This window comes from Taurulus bubalis, assembly GCF_910589615.1.
Source record: "Taurulus bubalis genome assembly, chromosome: 18".
In the NCBI taxonomy this organism is placed as follows: Eukaryota; Metazoa; Chordata; class Actinopteri; order Perciformes; family Cottidae; genus Taurulus; species Taurulus bubalis.
This window is the reverse complement of record NC_136606.1, coordinates 3,376,387-3,395,628: the sequence shown is the minus strand read 5'-3', so window position 1 is coordinate 3,395,628 and position 19,242 is coordinate 3,376,387. Positions and strand designations below refer to the sequence as shown.

Sequence of the window (19,242 nt, the reverse complement as noted above, 5' to 3'; positions counted from 1 at the left end):
CAAAAAATAATATGGTTTTCACTTCGGGTCACTTCCTGAACGCCTGTGGCAGTTGTGTTTGTTTGCTTGTGTGTTTTATTCAGTCAATCATCACAATACAATACAATATTCTATCTAATATACAAAACAGAAAGACTGAAAAGGTATAGGTAGAAGCAACAAATGCTTATATATTCTTATCCTAAATCAATTAAATCAGATAATTAATTAAAAATAAAGTAAAACTAAAATACATACATGTTCCATATAAATACATTTCATTCACACTTGTAACCCTCAAAAAACAGAGCAGCTCATATTGGCGGCGACAGCAACAATGTGCCGAGAGTCTGCCGCTCTCAACCAGCGTTTGCTGCTTATTGTGTGTGCTGAACGTCCGAGATCAAATATATGTTGAGGGTACACACACATCTATTTGACTCTGTAGCATCCGGGGATTCAATTATCCGTTTCTTCCCGAAAACAATAACCTCAAGAAGGAGTCAAATAAAGAGCCGTTGTCCTTGAGGAACGATACGTGGAGCTACAATGTATCCACACCGAGGCCAGAGCGCATTCTAATATCCCCGAAGACTTAACATATATTAAATATCCCGTGCAAACGCCTCACATTAAGCGGGGCAGTCTGATAGAGGCCCTGTCGCAGGTGCCGCCGGAACCCGGCTTGTGCCGAGACTTCGGATCGCAGCGAGGGCACGGATCAGGTCGCCAGCGACAAGCTGGAGACGCCACCTGCCCGCCTCGCCTGGCAGCGGCTCACTAAACAGCTCCGGTTCGTCCGAGGCCACGACAAAACGCCGCGGGACAGGAACAGGTCACAGCGACAGGAGGAGGTGACGGGGCATTGCGTTGACACCTGTCTGCAGCTCTCAGGATTATGCAGAGAGACACGACACAGAAGTCGGGTTTATGACGGCGAGATGAACTGTAGCATGTCTCAGACAGAAATGCACAAACGAGGGAGGAGTGATCGCTGTCTTTATAACTGAATTATAGCGCACACACACACACACACACACACATGCTGGCAGTTGCATTGACTGATTTGTCTCTGGCAGTGCATGAAACCACATCAAGGAGCTTCATGAGACAGAACACAAACAGATGGCCTATTGCCGACACACAAAAAAAACCTGAAGGTCATTGGGAAACGAAACTACAAGATGCCTTAAAATAACCGAGGAAATTGCAGCAGTCCGGGGAGGAAAAGTGAGTGTGTGGCGAGAAAAGGAGGCCTAAGTAAGGGAGACAGATGGGACTGCGTTTATGAAGAAAGCAATGTTGCGCAAGACGACTCCAATGAGGTTCACTGACCTTCACTAAATGTGTGTAACAGCGGGAAGAAGAAAAAAAAGCGTGCCCGGATGACTGGCACTTTACAGTTGGTGACACGGCAAACATTGCATGAGAACACACACACACACACACACACACACAGATGTACCAACATGCACACGTTACTGTTTGCACATCGCTTCTGGTGAGATTGATTGTGAAACCTCACGGGCATGTCTTTGCATAATAATAGGCGTGTGAACTGAGCGATAGTGTAGTGAACTCTACACACACACACACACACACACACACTCCTCCTCCCTGCAGCGTGTACCTGGTGTCAACAGGATGACGGAGGTGACGATCAGCGAGCAGATGACCAGAATGACAAGGAGGGCGATCGCTATTCCCTTCCAGTTCCTCTGCGGAGGGTTGCTGCCCACCAGCTCCTGCAGAGAGACAAGGAGAGGAGGAAGAGGAGGAGGAGGAAGAGGAGGAAAAGGAGGAGGAGGAGGAGGAGGAGGAGGAGGAGGAAGAGGAGGGGGTGGGGGGAAGACACGGTCAGAAACAGTGGAAAAAAAAAGGAGATTACTGTGGGAGCGAATTGTTGGCGCGACTTACAAAAGACGAGGACAGAATGAAAGAGCAATTGAGAAGATCAATGTGCGCGTGACTGTGAGGAAGGAGTGTGAGAGAGAGAAAGAGAGAGAGAGAGAGAGAAAGCAGACTGAAGAGGAGAAGAAAGAGAACAATAATCAGAGAGGTGGTATAAATGGCAAACGCGTGAAAAGGAGCGGTGGGGGTGTCAGTCAAGGACGAACGTGAGTCAGTCGCAGCATCTCGGTTTCTCAAGGAGACATGCTAGCACCAGGAGGAGGAGGAGGAGGAAGAGGAGGAGGAGGAGGAGGGAGAGAATCCTTAATGAGCCCGGCATCAGCGGCCATCACCCCCAAACGAATGTGACAGATAAAAATGGAGCCCAGGACACGTTGGTGAATTGCATGCTGGACAAAAAGCTCGGCGACAGCAGAGAGAAGAGTTAAGCAACCTTGAGGGGATTTATTTTTCCTCTTTTTTTAAAAATCTTTTCTGAACAACAAGTCCAGAAACAAATGGATTTATTGCATTTCAATATTGTCATAAGTGAAGACTTGAATGAAGGTGGCACATGGCAGAGTGAAACCAGCAGGATCTCAAAATGCTCCCGGTATAAATGTAATAAAATTGGGGTAAAATGTTTTTTGACAGGCGGTGATCTCGGTTAAATGAGCGCACGGTCTCCTCAATATATGACGTAACAGTCGGAGACAGTCCAGTCAGACAGTGTCCTCCAAACTTTGCAAACAAAGCACCCAGAGGAAGAAAAACCTCTTCAGACAAAGCATCCCTGAACGTATCAGCAACACCAAAACCACAACCCAAAGAGTCCAGAGCCCAAACTATTAGTGGAGGATTAATACGTTCCTAATTAGTTTACAGAGGATGAAGAGCGCCAGGCGGAGCGGGGCCTCTGGGGCCCTGTGGCTGCAGCGCTAATAAATACACACTGAGGCAGTAATGAAGCTGAGCTATGAAGCTATGAAGCTATGAAGCTATGAAGCTATGAAGCTATGAAGCTATGAAGCTATGAAGCAAACTGTGTGGTGACTTTGTTCCCACCTCGGTTGAAGGGAGCCAGAGACGTCATTAGCCGGCAGATAAGAGCAACCGGGGCTATTCTACCAGACTGCCCATCACCCGTATTCAATGCATTAGTTCAGTGGTTCTCAAACTTTTTTGTCACGCCCCGCCGCCAAAAATAAAATTGTAACATAATGGTCCATGCTGAATTTGTATTGAAATAACTTTTTGTGACTCCCATCCGTGTTTTGCAATCACTTTCAAGTAAACCAGATCGCTCCATCAGAGAAAAACTAATAACACGTGCAATCACTTTGTTAGAACAATGCAAATACAGTTCTGCCTGGAAAAAAACAAACTATTATTTGGCAAAAATAAAATAGTGTATTGTGGCTGCAATTTTCCTGTTATTTTTTATTAAGATAATAACTAAAGGATTATAAAAGCCAAAAAAATATGCATCTCCCAACCCGCGCCCCACCTGTAATACCTTTGCGTCCCGCTAGAGAGGCGCGCCCCACAGTTTGAGAACCACTGCATTAGTTAGTTAGAGGCCGCGGCCCGTGTGCATTTGTGTTGCGTTGTGTCTTTCGGTGTTGATGGTTCCTGGTGAGGCCAGCAAGGAATTGGACTCAGTCGGCCAGTGTTCCCAGTCTGTTAGAGCCTCTCACTTCCTGGGAACCTTCTTCTTCTACTGGTACTAGCAAGGCTTCGAGGGGTGGCTCTAGCATCACACGATACGGCACAACCGACTTAATCAATGCACCTCCAGATCCAAGAATTTGATGAAAAAGGAGTTTTGAAGAAGCAATTTACTCTGTTGGGTGCATTGGGAAGACGAGAGAAAAACCTCCCAGTGACAGCAATACTTTACATTATGTTTTCGACGCCTTGCACATGAAATAATGACTCCACAACTGTACAGCTCATTAATTAAACATCAGATCGGTACTTGATATCGGTCGATACCCAAAGCCCAGTTATCGGTGTTGCTGCATCCCTGGTTCAGTTGTTTCCACTGAGATTGGATCATTTCAGAGATCAACTGATACAACACAATGTTGTTGGGTGATGAGCCGACAGTCTACAACGTGATTTATTTCTCACTCTGATGCTGAGCCATCTCCCCGGAACAATCGTTATGTTTTTCTTCTTCTGCCCGAAACTGAAAATCCTACTGGAGATGTGTTTTCTCCGGTCGATGCGGTTTGTGTGACTCGGTGGGATTTACAGTATGGAAGAAAAAAAACGGTGACGAAATTGGAAAGGGAAAGAGAGAGCGACTACTTAGGCGCAATAACAGGATGTAAAGCGAGCATGACGGAGCGCTCAGTGTGTGTAACGCGCAATACAAGGGGCTGAAGAAAATCCCCACGCAACGCTGAGCAATGACTGCTTGTTATGTGTTCGATAACGGCATCACAGCATCCTACACTTAACAATCGTAGCTGTGCGTGTGTGTGTCTGTGTGTGTGTGTTTGACCATGCAGACTGTCGGGACAACCTGAACTGCAGCTGCATGGACGCACGCTGTGCAGTGAAAGCAATTTGCTGTTTTGTTCCATTATGTGTCACACAGGAATCGGCCGAGCATCAAATCTCTCAGCGGGTCTCAGAAACACATTTCCAGGTGAAGATTTCATCTTAAAATTCAACTGAACCTTTCGTAAAGCGGCGGGAGGAACATCTTTAAAAACATGTGTGACCTTTTCTACTTAGACGGTAGGTAGACAGTCTGGGTCTCAGGGTTATTGTTGACAAGTGGAATTAAGAAGAAGAAGAAAATACATTTTTTGTGTAGCTTTGCTAACAAGCAGACACATGAACATCATCTCTGCGGGAACATATTGACAATGGAAAGTATACCCCCTTAAAAAAATGAAAAAATAATGCAAATCCTTGAGAATGAATCCCCTTAGAGCAGCATTCCTGTGAGGATCCATACGTTGCTGAGGTTGAGGGACATTAACCCTCCTGTTACCTTTGGGGTCAATTTTGACCCCATTCAACGTTTAATGTCTCTAAATAAATGATTGACATCATTTTTTTTGTAATTGAATGGGGACAACTGGGTAACATAAAATTACTGGTAAACATACAAATTAACATGATTATATGTTTTCAATGTCCTGCACACATCTTGTACACATCGGTGTTCTTTGGGGTCAATTTTGACCCCATTCAATGTTTAACGTCTCTAAATCAATGATTGACATCATTTTTTTTGCTTCATATTTCATGACTGTTCCTAATTTAATGGGGACAACTGGGTAACATAAAATTACTGGTAAACATACAGATTAACATGATTATATGTTTTCAATGTCCTGCACACATCTTGTACACATCGGTGTTCTTTGGGGTCAATTTTGACCCCATTCAATGTTTAACGTCTCTAAATCAATGATTGACATCATTTTTTTTTGCTTCATATTTCATGACTTTTCCTAATTGAATGGGGACAACTGGGTAAACACAAAATGACCATGATGATGTGTTTTCAATGCCCTGTACACATCTTGTACGCATCGGTGTTCTTTGGGGTCAATTTTGACCCTAGGCTTTTTTTCACTGTGTAAAACATTTTACACACATTGGTTTTGGTTGTTTTGGATGATAATGAGGTCACTATAACATACAATTGCATAATATTCATAAGGTTTTAGGGCCCTAACCTTATACTTAATAATTAGACCCCAAACGATTCAGAAAACAGAAATCATTGAACTTCTCTCCTCGCGCTCGGATGGAATAATGACTTATCCAGCCGGGGTAAGGGTGCAGACACCTTTACCTAACCTCCCCTCTGATGTGTGATTATAACAATGATCGCTCTAATTAGCCGCATATACCTTATGAGCTGCAGCGACGGCGGTGTGATTGCATGCGACCGCGCTGGAGGAGAGATGAGCGGCGAGGAGACAGACATCAGAGCTCGCCGAGGAAGAGTAAATAAATAAGGCGTTGGAAAGGCTGCAGGGAGCTTCACTGACAGGGAAGTCTGGAGGCGTGACCACAACATGACAGCGAGGGAGAAGAGAAGACAACAAAGTACGGGACCCTGCCGATGGATACAGGTCCAAACCCCATAAAAAAACAATAAGATGCTGGTGTTTTCTGGTCCTCGGCAGCTGTCATGTTAAAACCTGCGGAGCGATGCAGGAATCATCGCTGTGGATTCCTCCCCGAGAGCGAGGAACGCAACACCGAGCCCACAAGTCAGCGAGGGAAGTTAGTGCAACACTTTTCAAGAGTTTTGGGCACCAAGAGACACCTCGGCTTTCAGTAGCACTTCATAATAACTACACAATATTTAGCATTAGAAAAGCATGAGTCAAGACTTAATCCATCATTTATAAAGCATTGTTCCAACATGGACACTCATTAGTAACTCATAAACAGTTATACATGTGTTATTCTTGATTAATAAGCGTGACTATTATGGGTTTCATGATTGCGTTTTCATACTTTATGAATTTCCCGTTTGTAAATGAAGTATTAAGGACTTATAGATGATTAATAAGATCATTTATAAAGTGTTAGTAAATACTGAAAACAATGTTTAAATGTCATTTATTCATGCATTTATTTATACATAGATATGCACTTTATAAATATGTTTTAATACTGAAATTCATGATAAATTCAGGTAGTTACTAGTCGTTAAGTATTAGTTAAGTATGTTCTGTGACCTCATTTAAAGTGAGGATGTTTAACTAATGCTAAATAGCGTGTTGTAGTTATTATAACATGCTACCCAGCTTTTTTAAGTTTTGGGCCATAGAAAGGCTGGAGGTGTTGGTTGTTTATATCCCGTTATAACAATAATCCCTTAAGAATTTTCCCATCACGTCAGCGTTATTTCATTAAGATGTGATGATTTTAAAACACGATCACCGCAACACATAAAAGCCATTCGGTGGCTTTAGCTCATTCAAAATGGCCGTCCACATTTTCACGAACGAGGGCGTCGCCGCTCTCCGTAATGGGAAGTAACACAAAAGAAAGACCGGAGAGACGGCCATTCAACTGTAGTGTCTTTTTTATGAGTTGAACTCTATAATGATAAAAAATGTTAGAAATACTTTACAATGGATGGGGATTTTTTTTAGCTCTGAGCAGTTTGCTGCATACAACCTCCACCAAATACTTCTTCCCCCTTTCTCTTTATATGGGATTTGTTCTTCGGTGAGAACGGCATCGACACGTGTTGACATGTTTGTGCAAAAAACAAAGAACATCTTCTGCAATATTGTTTTTTGATGAATTGTTTTCATTATTCTGCAAAGAATTATAAACGTTTGACAACCAACACTACACTAACTCCTCAACTATGCATCTGTTTAGTTTAATGTCATCTCCACTACTGAGTCACTTTCTGCAGAAGGACTTCCACTTCAGAATTATTATCCTATCATAAGGCATTCTTTTATATATGTGGAGTCCAATGCTCCACATTCTTTAGACTTTTTTCTTCTTTTAAACTGAGTTTTTTTACTTCTGAGTGTGCACAGTCTCATGTCTTTCCATGGAGTGTGCCGATGATAATTAGGATCACGAACAATTCTGCGGTTTAAGAACACCGATGTAGACTTTTCTTAGGCACCTTTCTGAAGAGCAAATTAAAGAAAAACCTCAGGAATACATCGGTGAATGAGATCCATTGGCTCTCAAACATCTCCACTGCCTACCTGTTCATTACAGAATGAACTCTCTGATCTATAAAACTCTTGATTATATATCTGGCATTATCAACCACGATTAATCCCTCGGGTCAAAAGATATGCCATCTAATTCTAAATATGGAAATAAAGCATTCACTACTCAAAGCACCAGCATCAGCACGATCTTCCTTGAGCCACAAACAGCTTGTAAGCCAGAAATATAACTTTACTAAATGTATTGATATGATGGCAAAAAATAATAATAATAAAAAAAAAAAGCAAATTTTGAAGAGAAACAGAAGTAACCATTTCGAGGAAGGCTGTGCCGCGTGAGTAACCGCTCCATTTGCGTTCCCTTTATGAGACGCTAAACTGGAAATGAAGACTCGGCTCATCTTCCGCTGCCGCTTTAATAGCTCAAACTAAAAGACTTTGAGCGTACGTCTAAGCTACACGCGCTCTCACCAAGGAGGAGACGATAATGCCTCTGGGCTCCAGTATTAGTGATGGTATAGCTCATTAATTCTGATTCCCAATGAGCACGCTGCTGCAGCTAAAGCATGCCGGGTATCTGCTTCATAAGTAATAATGGTCTGTGTGCATGTCTTCCTTTATTAGCATTTTCTCTACGTTCATGCACATTTCCATCGGCTCAATTATACACTATAGAAAGCCAATAGTGTTAACTAGAATACCACAGTGTCATAATGCTCAACACTGGTGGAGTTGTTGGAAAAAACAGTGTCTGGTACTTATAGAAAGACGGAAAACATCACGGAATAGCAGCAAAGAACCGCCTTTTCTTTCTAAAATGATGAAATCAACAGGATGCAATGAGTCAGTCGTCTTTTAATTCATGCACTGAGTCTAAGACAAGCAGCCAGAGGTTCAGCGGCGCGCTAGCTGACACGTTGACAGCCACATGCTGTTAACACAAACCAGTCGGCATCTAAGTGGATCACATCTTTAGCCGCCAGTCGGCTGCAGACTCTCCAACAACAGATGCAAATGATGAAATCAGGGTGACGGGTCCGAAGGCGTCGAGCGACACAAGTTGATAAGAGCGACGGCTGACATGGAGGACGGAGAAAAACAATTAGAAATTAAAGATGCGTTACGTTTTTGAAGAATGTTTGCGGTTTCAATCAAATAAAAACATTAGATTTTTAATTGCCTGGCAAAAACTTGATGTGCGATTGTGCGAAAATAATAAGGGTTGGTAATTAGTTTGTTGTGTTGAATGATTATTGGGTTCAGTACACATTCCTACATCCTTTGAGAGGTTGGATGAGAATGACCAGTTTAAACTGAAACTAAACAAAAGCAACAAAAACACCTGAAGAAATAAGTAAAACTTATATGCATTATATACACACCTTTCTGCACAAAAATATGTCATTTTGTGAACCCCTCCCCCAGAAAAATGCTATATAATATGATATAAATGCTTCACAAACAGTTGACTAGTTGGGATTAATAATCATATAAACTTAATAGACTTATCTATTGGCTTATCTATAATAAAAAACAACAAAGATGTAATTTCAGCCCATTTCCCCAGAGCAGAGAAGTGATTGTAATCCTCAAATAGAAAGATATGGAATCTTTGCTTCTTTCGTCGTCCTCAAACGAACTTCATTTTTGCAGAAAAAAGACATGATCAGATTAATCTCAAATCCAAATCCTCTCTGATTGTTTTAGTGGTTTAAAGTACGGATGGGTTTTCTAATGCGCCCTTTTCAGTCAGACTTTTAATCTTTGAGTAAAAGACTTTAAAATCCGGCTCCTCTTCGCAGGTCGATGAACACCAACGCCGAACGCCATTGAATCCAAACCCAATTGGACCATTTCTTTGTTGTCATACGGCACGGAGCTGTCCACAAACATGCTGTCTCTGCCTGTGTGTGTGTGTGTGTGTGTGTGTGTGTGTGTGTGTGTGTGTTTTGTTCTTCGGCATCTTCCGCCTGGTTTGTTTGATTTGCGAGTGAATCTCTTCCAGTCCATTAGAGAGCTGGTGGGAGGGCGCCACCGCCAGCTGACCTCTCTCTGCAGAATTTGCACTAAATCACATGTCTGTAAAACAGCCCATAATACTCTCCGCCAGAGGATGAGTCCGTGTGCGAGAGCGGCGCAGAGCCGCTGTGGCATTGTGGGAATAAACCTGAAGGAATGGTTATTGCGGTGTAATTGGCGTCTTGGTGTCTGATTCTCCACAACCAGTTTACCATCTCTCTCTTTTTACAGGCCTGTCTCCTAAAACACATGTTCCCATACAATACAATGACAATGCATGTTGAATTATGTTATGTATATATATATATATATATATATATATATATATATATATATATATATATATATATATATATATGTTTTATGTTTCCTGGATTACGTTTGCTATGGACATATCGGTAGCACTTTATAATAACTACACACTATTTAGCATTAGTAAAGCATGAGTAAACACTTCATTCATCATTTATAAAGCATTGTTCCAACATGAATACTCATTAGTAACTCATTAGTATGCAATTCATAGACAGTTATAAATGTTTTGCTCTTGTTTAATAAGCTTGACAATTATATTTCATGATTGGGTTTTCATACTTTATAAATGATGGATTCCCCATTTGTAAATGAAGTATTAAGGACTTATAGGTGATTAATAAGATCATGTATAAAGTGCTATTAAATTATGAAAAATGTATTTAAATGTGATTTATTCATGCATTTATTTATACATATAATGATTTAGATATGCACTAATGTTAGAGACTATGTTTACATGTGCTTTATAAACATGATTTAACTGCAATTCATGATTAATTCAGGTAGTTACTACTCGTTAGTTAAGTATGTTCTGTGACTTCATCTAAAGTGAAGACTATCTATGCTTTACAACGCATTAATACATTACATTGAATTGCATACTAATGAGTTACTAATGAGTGTTCATGTTGGAACAATGCTTTATAAATGATGAATTAAGTGTTTACTTATGCTTTACTAATGCTAAATAGTGTGTAGTTATTATAAAGTGCTACTGAAGCTTCCATCCAGTCTCCTGCTGTTTGTGTCCCGTGTTTATCACGTTCATCGCGTTAGCCGGAAGCTAACGGAGCTATTTTGTTTTAACTCTGTTTAAATTCACAGCGTGAACAATGTGAATAAAACTGCGACCGTAATCCTGGAGGAAACACGTTCCCCTCGAGGTGATAGGAAGTGTAGTTTGGATGCAAGGCAATGTCATTTTAGCCGACAGGGTTAATTTACACTTGATTTCTGAGGCGCTATGAGCATATTTTCCATTTGCATGCAAGCAGCCGATCCACAGAGGCGATTAATCACATCTACGCCATGTTTTCCCTCGTCACTATGGAAACTATGTAATGAGAATCTTTTTTAACGTTTTGCATCCCTTATGGCTGTCGATGAACACGCTTTGTGACATGCTAAACAAGGGATGTGACACACACACACACACACACACACACACACACACACACATTTCCGGCCTGGCCCTCATGCATGATGCATGAATATGTATTTTTCTATTGTGTCAAGTGTTCTTCTGGAAACGAGGACAATACAGAATAAAGCCAAGAGTTTCTCCTCATTTCATCACTTTTCCGGTGGCAGTGTGTGTGTGTCAACAAATCTGTCAAGGGGAAGCTAAATGTATCCACAAAAGTTACCGCGGCTCGGCTGAATCAAAGATTTACCTTCATCTCCAGTACAAATGACTGCTAGATTCCTCTAGGAAGGGGGTAGAAAATGATGAATCGTGTGGACATCCTTCTTTAATACCTTTAATGATAAACTACTATTCAAAAGGCGGCAACGGGAAGCGCCGCAGCGTATCGTTAGCCGGGTATCTGAAGCTAAAGCTTCCCGTGAATGTGTGATGCGCTGACTCCCCGAGGCACGGGCACTTCCCAGACCTCTGACTTAAACTGGATCTGTATGGATCGTCGGTGACAAACTCAAAAATAAGTTGAAGTCAATAGCATCGCTTTCACAGCCTTTTCAGTCTCACTTCACTTCAGGAAGAGAATCTTAAGCGGTAAACTACACTAAACGTGTGTTAAAGTACACCCCACAAAGGATTGTTTGTACTTTTGTACTTGTGTTTGGTTGGGTAAACCTTCTACAAGTCATTAATTCCTCCTGACACAAAATGTACACACAATGCTATGTTCTGCAGGTAATTAGCGGCTAATTCTTCAGTCAACTTCAGTTGTACAAAGAGTCTTCTGCCGTCGCGGCCTCGACAGTCGAGTAGGTGCTCGAGAAACAAAAGAAGCGAATGTGAAAAGGATAACTTGGCAACACTTAAATGACATGTTGGAAGTGTGCAGGGCTTTTACAGAACGGCTAAAAGCGCAGCGTACTCATACTAGATATGCAAGACGAGGTGCCAGTGTCTTAATCAATTATCCGATGAGAACTAGATTGTAAATGACCGGCCTCTCAAGGATGCAGCACAGAAACATCCCTTCTCTCTCTCTCTCTCTCTCTCTCTCTCTCTCTCTCTCTCTTTCTCTCTCTCTCTCTCTTCGGTCAAATAAGGGCAAAAAAGTGCACAGTAAAAAGTTGAGTCAGCAATAAAAACTACGACACACAATAACAGAAACACAAAGGAATGTTGACAGCAAGTCCCATACCTAAACAATACAATAAGTAGTCTGTGTTGTAGACAAATAGCTTTTCAAAACCAATAACAAACATTGCAAAAAAAGATCAATTTGGGCACTTTCATACCTTCCACTTCTAAAGAAAGTTTTTATGAGTCTTTTCAGCCTCGGTTATACTTTACGTGGAACCGTTCTTCTTTTTGCAGAACGCGCAGGTTTCTGCTGGCGCCAAAAAGACGTTCTTAAAGATCATAAAGATCCTCAAAGTTCTCAATTTTCTTGCCCAACCGTCCACCACCACGTTCTCACTCCCAACGAGTAAAACACAGACGATGTATTTCTGTTAGTTAGCATCGCACCCGTTCCCTGGACGAAAAGCTAATGGAGTTTATCCATTGGCTTTTAGTTTAGCTCTGAATACTGATACTCACACGTTACCTTCAGCATGTCATCACTAATAAACATCACGCTTTAACATTTATTTTAGGGTTTGATGACGTTTCGTATTCTAATTTAGTCACTTGTTAGCGACCGCCATTTTAACTCTAGAACACTAACATCTTTAACCCTAGAACACTAACGTCGGGTGATTATTACCTGTGTGATTGTAGTTACGTTATTTTCATTGTGTTGCTTTTGTCTGAGTTGTGTGGGTTCATGTGTAGCTTCATGCTGCTCACTGATATTACTGAAGGTAGGCGTGTCTTATTGGAGGTAGGCGTGTCTTATTGAATGTGGGCGTGTCTTATTTGATGTAGGCGTGTCTTATTGGAGGTAGGTGTGTCTTATTGAAGGTAGGCGTGTCTTGTTGAAGGTAGGCGTGTCTTATTGAAGATAGTCATGTCTTATTGAAAGTGAGAGTGTCTTATTGAAGATAGTCATGTCTTACTAAATGTAGGTGTGTCTTATTGAAGGTAGGCGTGTCTTATTGAAAGTGAGCGTGTCTTATTGAAGATAGTCGTGTCTTACTAAATGTAGGTGTGTCTTATTGAAGGTAGGCGTGTCTTATTGCATGTAGGTGTGTATTATGGAATGTAGGTGTGTCTTATTGAAGGTGGGCGTGTCATATTGCATGTAGGTGTGTCTTATTGAATGTAGGCGTGTCTTATTGTTGGTGGGCGCGTCTCTCTGCTCCAATTCACGTGTTCGGGTAAAATATACCCAACGTTAGTGAAGGGAGACTTTTCCTTCACAGGACAAGACTCACATGTCCCAGGAACATGTGGACCAAAGAACAAGTTCATAGCTCAATTATTTATATTTTTAATCATGTTTTATTGACGAATCCCTAATGTTTCATCCAATTTTGAGCCTTTTTTAGGAACCCCCCAAGATACCTGTTTTTAATTTTATGAGAAGTTCTACAGGGTAAAATAAAAGAAGAGTACTTCAATGTGCTTTGTATTTAATATATTTTTAGTATTTCTTCGGTGAAATATACCCAACGTTAGTGATGGTGTTACTGTTTTTAACATTAGTGTTCTGGGGTTAAAGACACGTAAATGCTTCAAAATTCACGTGAGAGGTAGCAGCGGATGTATTTTACACCGTATAACAAAATTCTTAATTTGTACGTTAAAAAAACGGTAATATGCCGACTCATTGCACCTCCGTACCCGCTCCATCGTGGTTGCTGCTCAGGCTCACTTTACAGCGTCTAACTAACTAGAAAGTCCTCCGAGCCGCGGCGTTGAGGGAGAATACAGAAACCCAGAACAGAAAGCCGGGCGGGAGGATTCCACGGCTCGTCCCTCGGCCCACACCCAGAGCGATTGGTATGCAGCGCGGCCCTCGCCGGCGGCGGCGGTAGCGCTAGCTGCATCTCTCAGGAATCACTGAAAAGTATCTTCCCTTTCCGCTCTTATCTATCAGCCTTCATTCCATAACGCAACACTTCGTCGTGCCACTCTGGCAAAAATAAATTGCCGTCATGGAAAACAATATGCACCGGCGGACGGCGCGCTCGCTTCCTGGGAAACGAAACGCCCCACAAACCCACCGCTCATAAAAAAGAGGCTGCTGCTTGTGTTGATGTTTACCCGGGCTAATGTATTCTGGCCTGCTGTTTTTTTATCGCTTTCCGCCACAGAATGTGAACACTCATGTAGAAAGAAGAGACTTCCAGACTCTTATCGCCGGCATAATGTTACGGCTGAAGTGCCCTCGCGATGAAAAATGTCTTTTCCTTTATAAAAAAAAAGAGAAATATATATATTATTCAAAAAAACACCTGGTTTCACCTTTCCTCTTACAAGAGAATAACATCAACTGCTTGGGGGGCAGCTCCTTCACTTGTAAAAAATGAGTCAGTGTTTCTCTGCGGGAGAGATAGAAGCAGGACGTTGATGGGTAAGTTCATGTATTATGAACACGGCAGCGTCCCAGCGTCTGCCCAGTGGACACCACAGCGTCCCAGTGACTCACACACACTCCCCCAGTTCTCCATAATGGCCCAGTGGAAGAAAACAAAAGAATTCATTCAGAATAACATATCAAAATCTGTGATGAAGTCGCCGTGTGCGGCGGCATTGTGTGTGTACCGACGGGGCATTTCCACCCATCCCTCAACTTTGATTGTGTGGCCCTTTGTTGCGTTTCCACAGCAACTCTGTCAAAGCCACACACACAAAAAATAAAAAGTGTATTCACCGCTCACCCTCTATCTGGCCACCTGTTGTTACTGCTGCAGCCCAATTGTTCACGCTCTTCAAGCTGGAGTTGGGAGAGTGTGCCTTGCATGCACAGGTGGCCACTTATTAATTTAACAGAGGCTGTAAGTACTATATTTATCCAATAATTGTGTTCCTTTGTCCTCTGCATTCACTTCACCGTATGGCTACATATTACATGAGCATGTGTACTTCATGTGTGACTCAATCTGGAGAAAATAATGTATGTTTTTTCATTTTTTTTCTCATTTCAGGCGGTGATTATAGCCTTCTGCACTCAGCAGAGGATGAATGCACACGTAGCACAAAGTGCTTTTTGCATGGGCAGTATGTGCGAGCGGCGCTTTTGTATCCGACTCGTTCCTTTGACAAAAATCACGAATGGCTAATTGCTGTGTGTCGTTTAATAACGCAGCCTTTTTTTTTTTTGCACCATCTATTGGCATAATGGTCCAGCGAGCAATTAGCGGCGTGCAAATAATAGCAAATCCAAGGTCAGCGCGGTTCTTGTATAGCAGAGACATTATGTGTTCACAACAATGTGTTCACGTGTCCGTCGGGAGGCGTCACGCTTGTTGAGGTTTCTGCATAACCGCTGTGATGAAAATGGCCCCCGGATCACGGATCGTTGCAGCAGACCCGGGGGACATTTTGTGCGAGTGCCGTCTGGCTCGTCAAACTTCAACAGCGGCAAAGATTAAAACCTCAACAGTGACGTCCGTGTCCCCGTGACTCTGATGAATCAAAACGAACTGCCTACATGCAATGATACAATATTTCCTTATGGATCATAACTCTACACAAAATGCATCATATCTCCCACGTACAAAGTTCAGGGTTCATACACATTCTGACCAGTGCATTTCCATGACTTTAAACCAAATTTCCATGACAAAACATTTGAAATCTGGGTGTAAACAGTAAAAAGTGAGTACATGTAGTATTTAAACTAGCAATGAGAACACAAAGCATACAGTAAACCTTAAATGACTCAAATGAATGAGACAATAGTTTGATTAAAAGAATAAACATTTATATAGATGCCTGTATGTATGCCTGCTTATATTTTGAGCGTCTTTCTTTTAAAAGCATATTAATTATTTCAAACTCAGCGTAAATGAACGACATGAACACATGAATATAACACATTTACATGACTTTTACTAAACTTTTGGGATTTTATTTTTGGGACTTTTCCAGGCCTGGAAATAACCATTTTTAAAATGCCATGACTTTTCCAGGTTTTCCATGATTGTAAGAACCCGGAAAGTTGGATTTGAGTCTAAGACTTTAATCGACAACCCTTTTAAAGTACCACATTTTGTGATCCGTAGTATTAGATCTGCTTAGACTCAAAATGCTTCTTTCTTCCTGGACCTTGAACGCCTCCCAAAACACATGCGCTCATTTAGATACCAAACAAGGCCGTGTGGACGATCGTTTCATCGGAAAGTAAGTTATAGTTCCGTTTTTTTGTGGATTTTGTTGTTGTTGCTGGATGCAATGTGGTCGATAACTTGCGGATGCTTTGCCTGACAAGATATTTGTTGTCAATCTCATCTGCTGTTTAAAAGAAAAGAGTGTTTTCTCGACCCATTTGTGATGACTGACTGCGCTAACCTTTGCAGTGCGATGCATTGTCTGTGACTGCTCCACAATTAAAGCCGCCCCGTGCTCTGTGAGGTTCTATTGTGTAGCGGCAGCAACGGGAAAAGATCCATCTGCGTTATTAGCAACTTGACGCGGCCGCATGCCGGCGGAAAGTTCAGAGCGAGGTCCATGTCGGGCGTTTAAAATCACAAACAGCGACGCTGGATTACACGCTGCATCGTCTCCTGTGAATCAGCTGGCAGGCGGCTCATCTGCTTTCTGCTTCCAAAGCCACAATGTGTTTTACAGAAATGAAATTATCTGCTTGTGTTTCTGTTTTTTTATGACGTGCATCAAACGAAAAAACAAGGCGAAACTGTGTTGGTGCCTGTGGAGGTTTTACTGATGCCTCAGTCTGAGGAGACATGCTGTTTGAAGGTAGACAGCTCATCAGGTGTTCTGGGCATGAACTTGCCCGACTGAGAAGGAGACGAGTTGGACTACAGATACACTCACTGCTGCCAAGAGGAAGGAAAAGTTGTGTAGTATAACTTTTTATCTAGAAAACGTGTCTTTTTTCCTGCCACACACACATCTCTTCTGAAGCTGTTTTCCTGATAAGCCTCCTTTGATCTCACTGGAACGTTACACGCGTATTAGAAGATATCTTGATTGTAAGTATGAAAGGTGGTTGAACAAAGTGCGTCTTCATGTAGAACACAGAATGAGCTCGGCTTTGATTCAGAGACCATTACGATCACGACACCTTTACACGCAGGGAGGAAGTAAAACCATGCTCAGTATCTTACAAACACATCACCAACAAAATCACATAGTTTCTTAAAAGAATTCTCAAAATCCTGCCTAATATTATATATATATATATATATGTATATATATAATATTTTATATATATTATATATTTTATATATATATTATATATATTTAAAAAAAAATGGGTGAAGAAAAGGCATAAAAATGACCTTCTACTTTGTATGTTTTACTTTCACCATTAATTATTAACTTATTCTGTGTAATTTATTCATTGATTTCTTTCACACTTACACAAAAACAATCATACACACACATTTAAAATATAAATAAATACATATTGAACAGATTAAATACAGTAAACTGTGTGCTGAATTAACACAAGTTGGTGTTTGCAAGCTGTGACAAAAAACAAAAAAATCCTATAAGAGGTCCTTTTTTTGTCATGTTGTGATGTACTGATTGGATTTTATTTTTCAAATTCGGCTTTGTCAGAATGTTGTGAGAAAAATATGTCAAACTAAGGGTTTTAAATACAAAGTTTTGAAAGACGTCAATGTTGGAATTTGTCGATGCGTGCTTTTCTCTTTGTGGCAGAGATGAAAAGGTTGTGGGAGAAAAGAAAAGAAAAAATCACCTTTAGAAAATTGCGAAGGTAAAAGAGGAAACTAAAGAAGTTTCTTCACAAGGTTTAATTAAATAAAAATGATCATCTACAGAAAGTAGATGTCTCCAGGTAGAGCCAATCAGAGACTCTTTCCTTTGCTGGTTGCATGCTCACCATCCTCCTACTGGTCTACCACAGTACTGCAGATACTTACAGCCACTCATCATAATCATACAGTTCCAATAGCATCAATACCGCTTCTCCACATTGCTTCTCCCGAATACAGAGCTTGACATTTCAATCGTTTTCCGGCACTTCGGTTGCCCGGAGCAGACAATTACCGGCCAAGGAGAATGTGCTGAAAATACGGATAATTCCCAAGCAAAAAAAAAAAAAAAGCCACCGGTGAACCGGTCGCTGATCCTGAAAGAATTCTCAAGGTGCATCAAAGCTGCGGTGGGCGGAGGCAGCGGGCGCTGACGGACACGCTTGGCGGGCCACAGATAACGAGCTGATGCACAGGACCCCGGCCTGTCAGGTTGTCAGGCAGCAGAGAGTCGGTGAAGACGGTGTGACTCACACGGCGTAGACCTGGAATCCAGCTCCATTAGGTCGTGGGTATTATATTTAAAGAGGAGCATCATTTGTATAATTAGCCAGGAGAAAATATGTACTGCAGAAAGTCACACAATCGAACACAAACATGCATAAAGTACACAACAATGTCTTCTAACTGTGATGCAGCAGGTTTTTTTTATATTAACATCATGAGGAATCAGGTTGAAAATGTACCGAGAGACAATTGATTTTTCCATGACAAAATGCTGTGCTCCCCTTTCTTTCTTCCTCCCTCCCTCCACCTTTCTGCTGGCTGCACCTGGAAATAGCCCAGAGAAAGTGCTCTCTTCTCTGACAAGCAAGGAGCAGTTTGCTCTCCTGTCAAGATACAGTGGAAAGAAAGGTCGATGGAGTGTCTCCTACGAGCGTCGGGAGGAGAACGATGTGTATCCGATCTGAACACGGAGAGCTGGTCAATCTTTTTATAATGAAGATAATGTGTCAGTCGAGCATTAAAGGTATAGTGTAAGAGGCTCTGAGACTCTTCTCACCAGATAACCAGTTAGTTTAAACGCTGTTAATAGATCAATAACTATTTTTGAAAAATACTCTTTGAGAGTTCAATGCCATTGATACCTCTCTCATATACATTATATAGAGTGAGACTAATTGTCTGGTAACTTCACTGCAACACATTTACTTTGTTAAGTCATTTAAACCGTTAAAAGTTACAGTGTGTAATACCCCCTTATATCACAATAATGTATTTTAAAATGTATGTTTTTGAACAAATTCATGTGGTAACTTAAGTTAGTTAGGGGCCTCTGTATTGAGGACTCATTGCATTGTCGTGT

At 41.5% G+C, this 19,242-nt stretch overlaps 1 protein-coding gene across 1 annotated transcript in view; it reads right to left on the bottom strand.

The window, feature by feature from the left end:
* Positions 1–19,242, bottom strand: part of LOC306750719 (A-type potassium channel modulatory protein DPP6-like) — a gene marked incomplete at both ends in the record, with an annotated part of 137,305 nt that overhangs the window by 53,607 nt on the left and 64,456 nt on the right. The window contains one exon of the mRNA XM_079234190.1: positions 1,610–1,724. Within this exon, the coding sequence (XP_079090316.1) occupies positions 1,610–1,724 (115 nt within the window). The remainder of the gene's footprint in view (positions 1–1,609; positions 1,725–19,242) is intronic.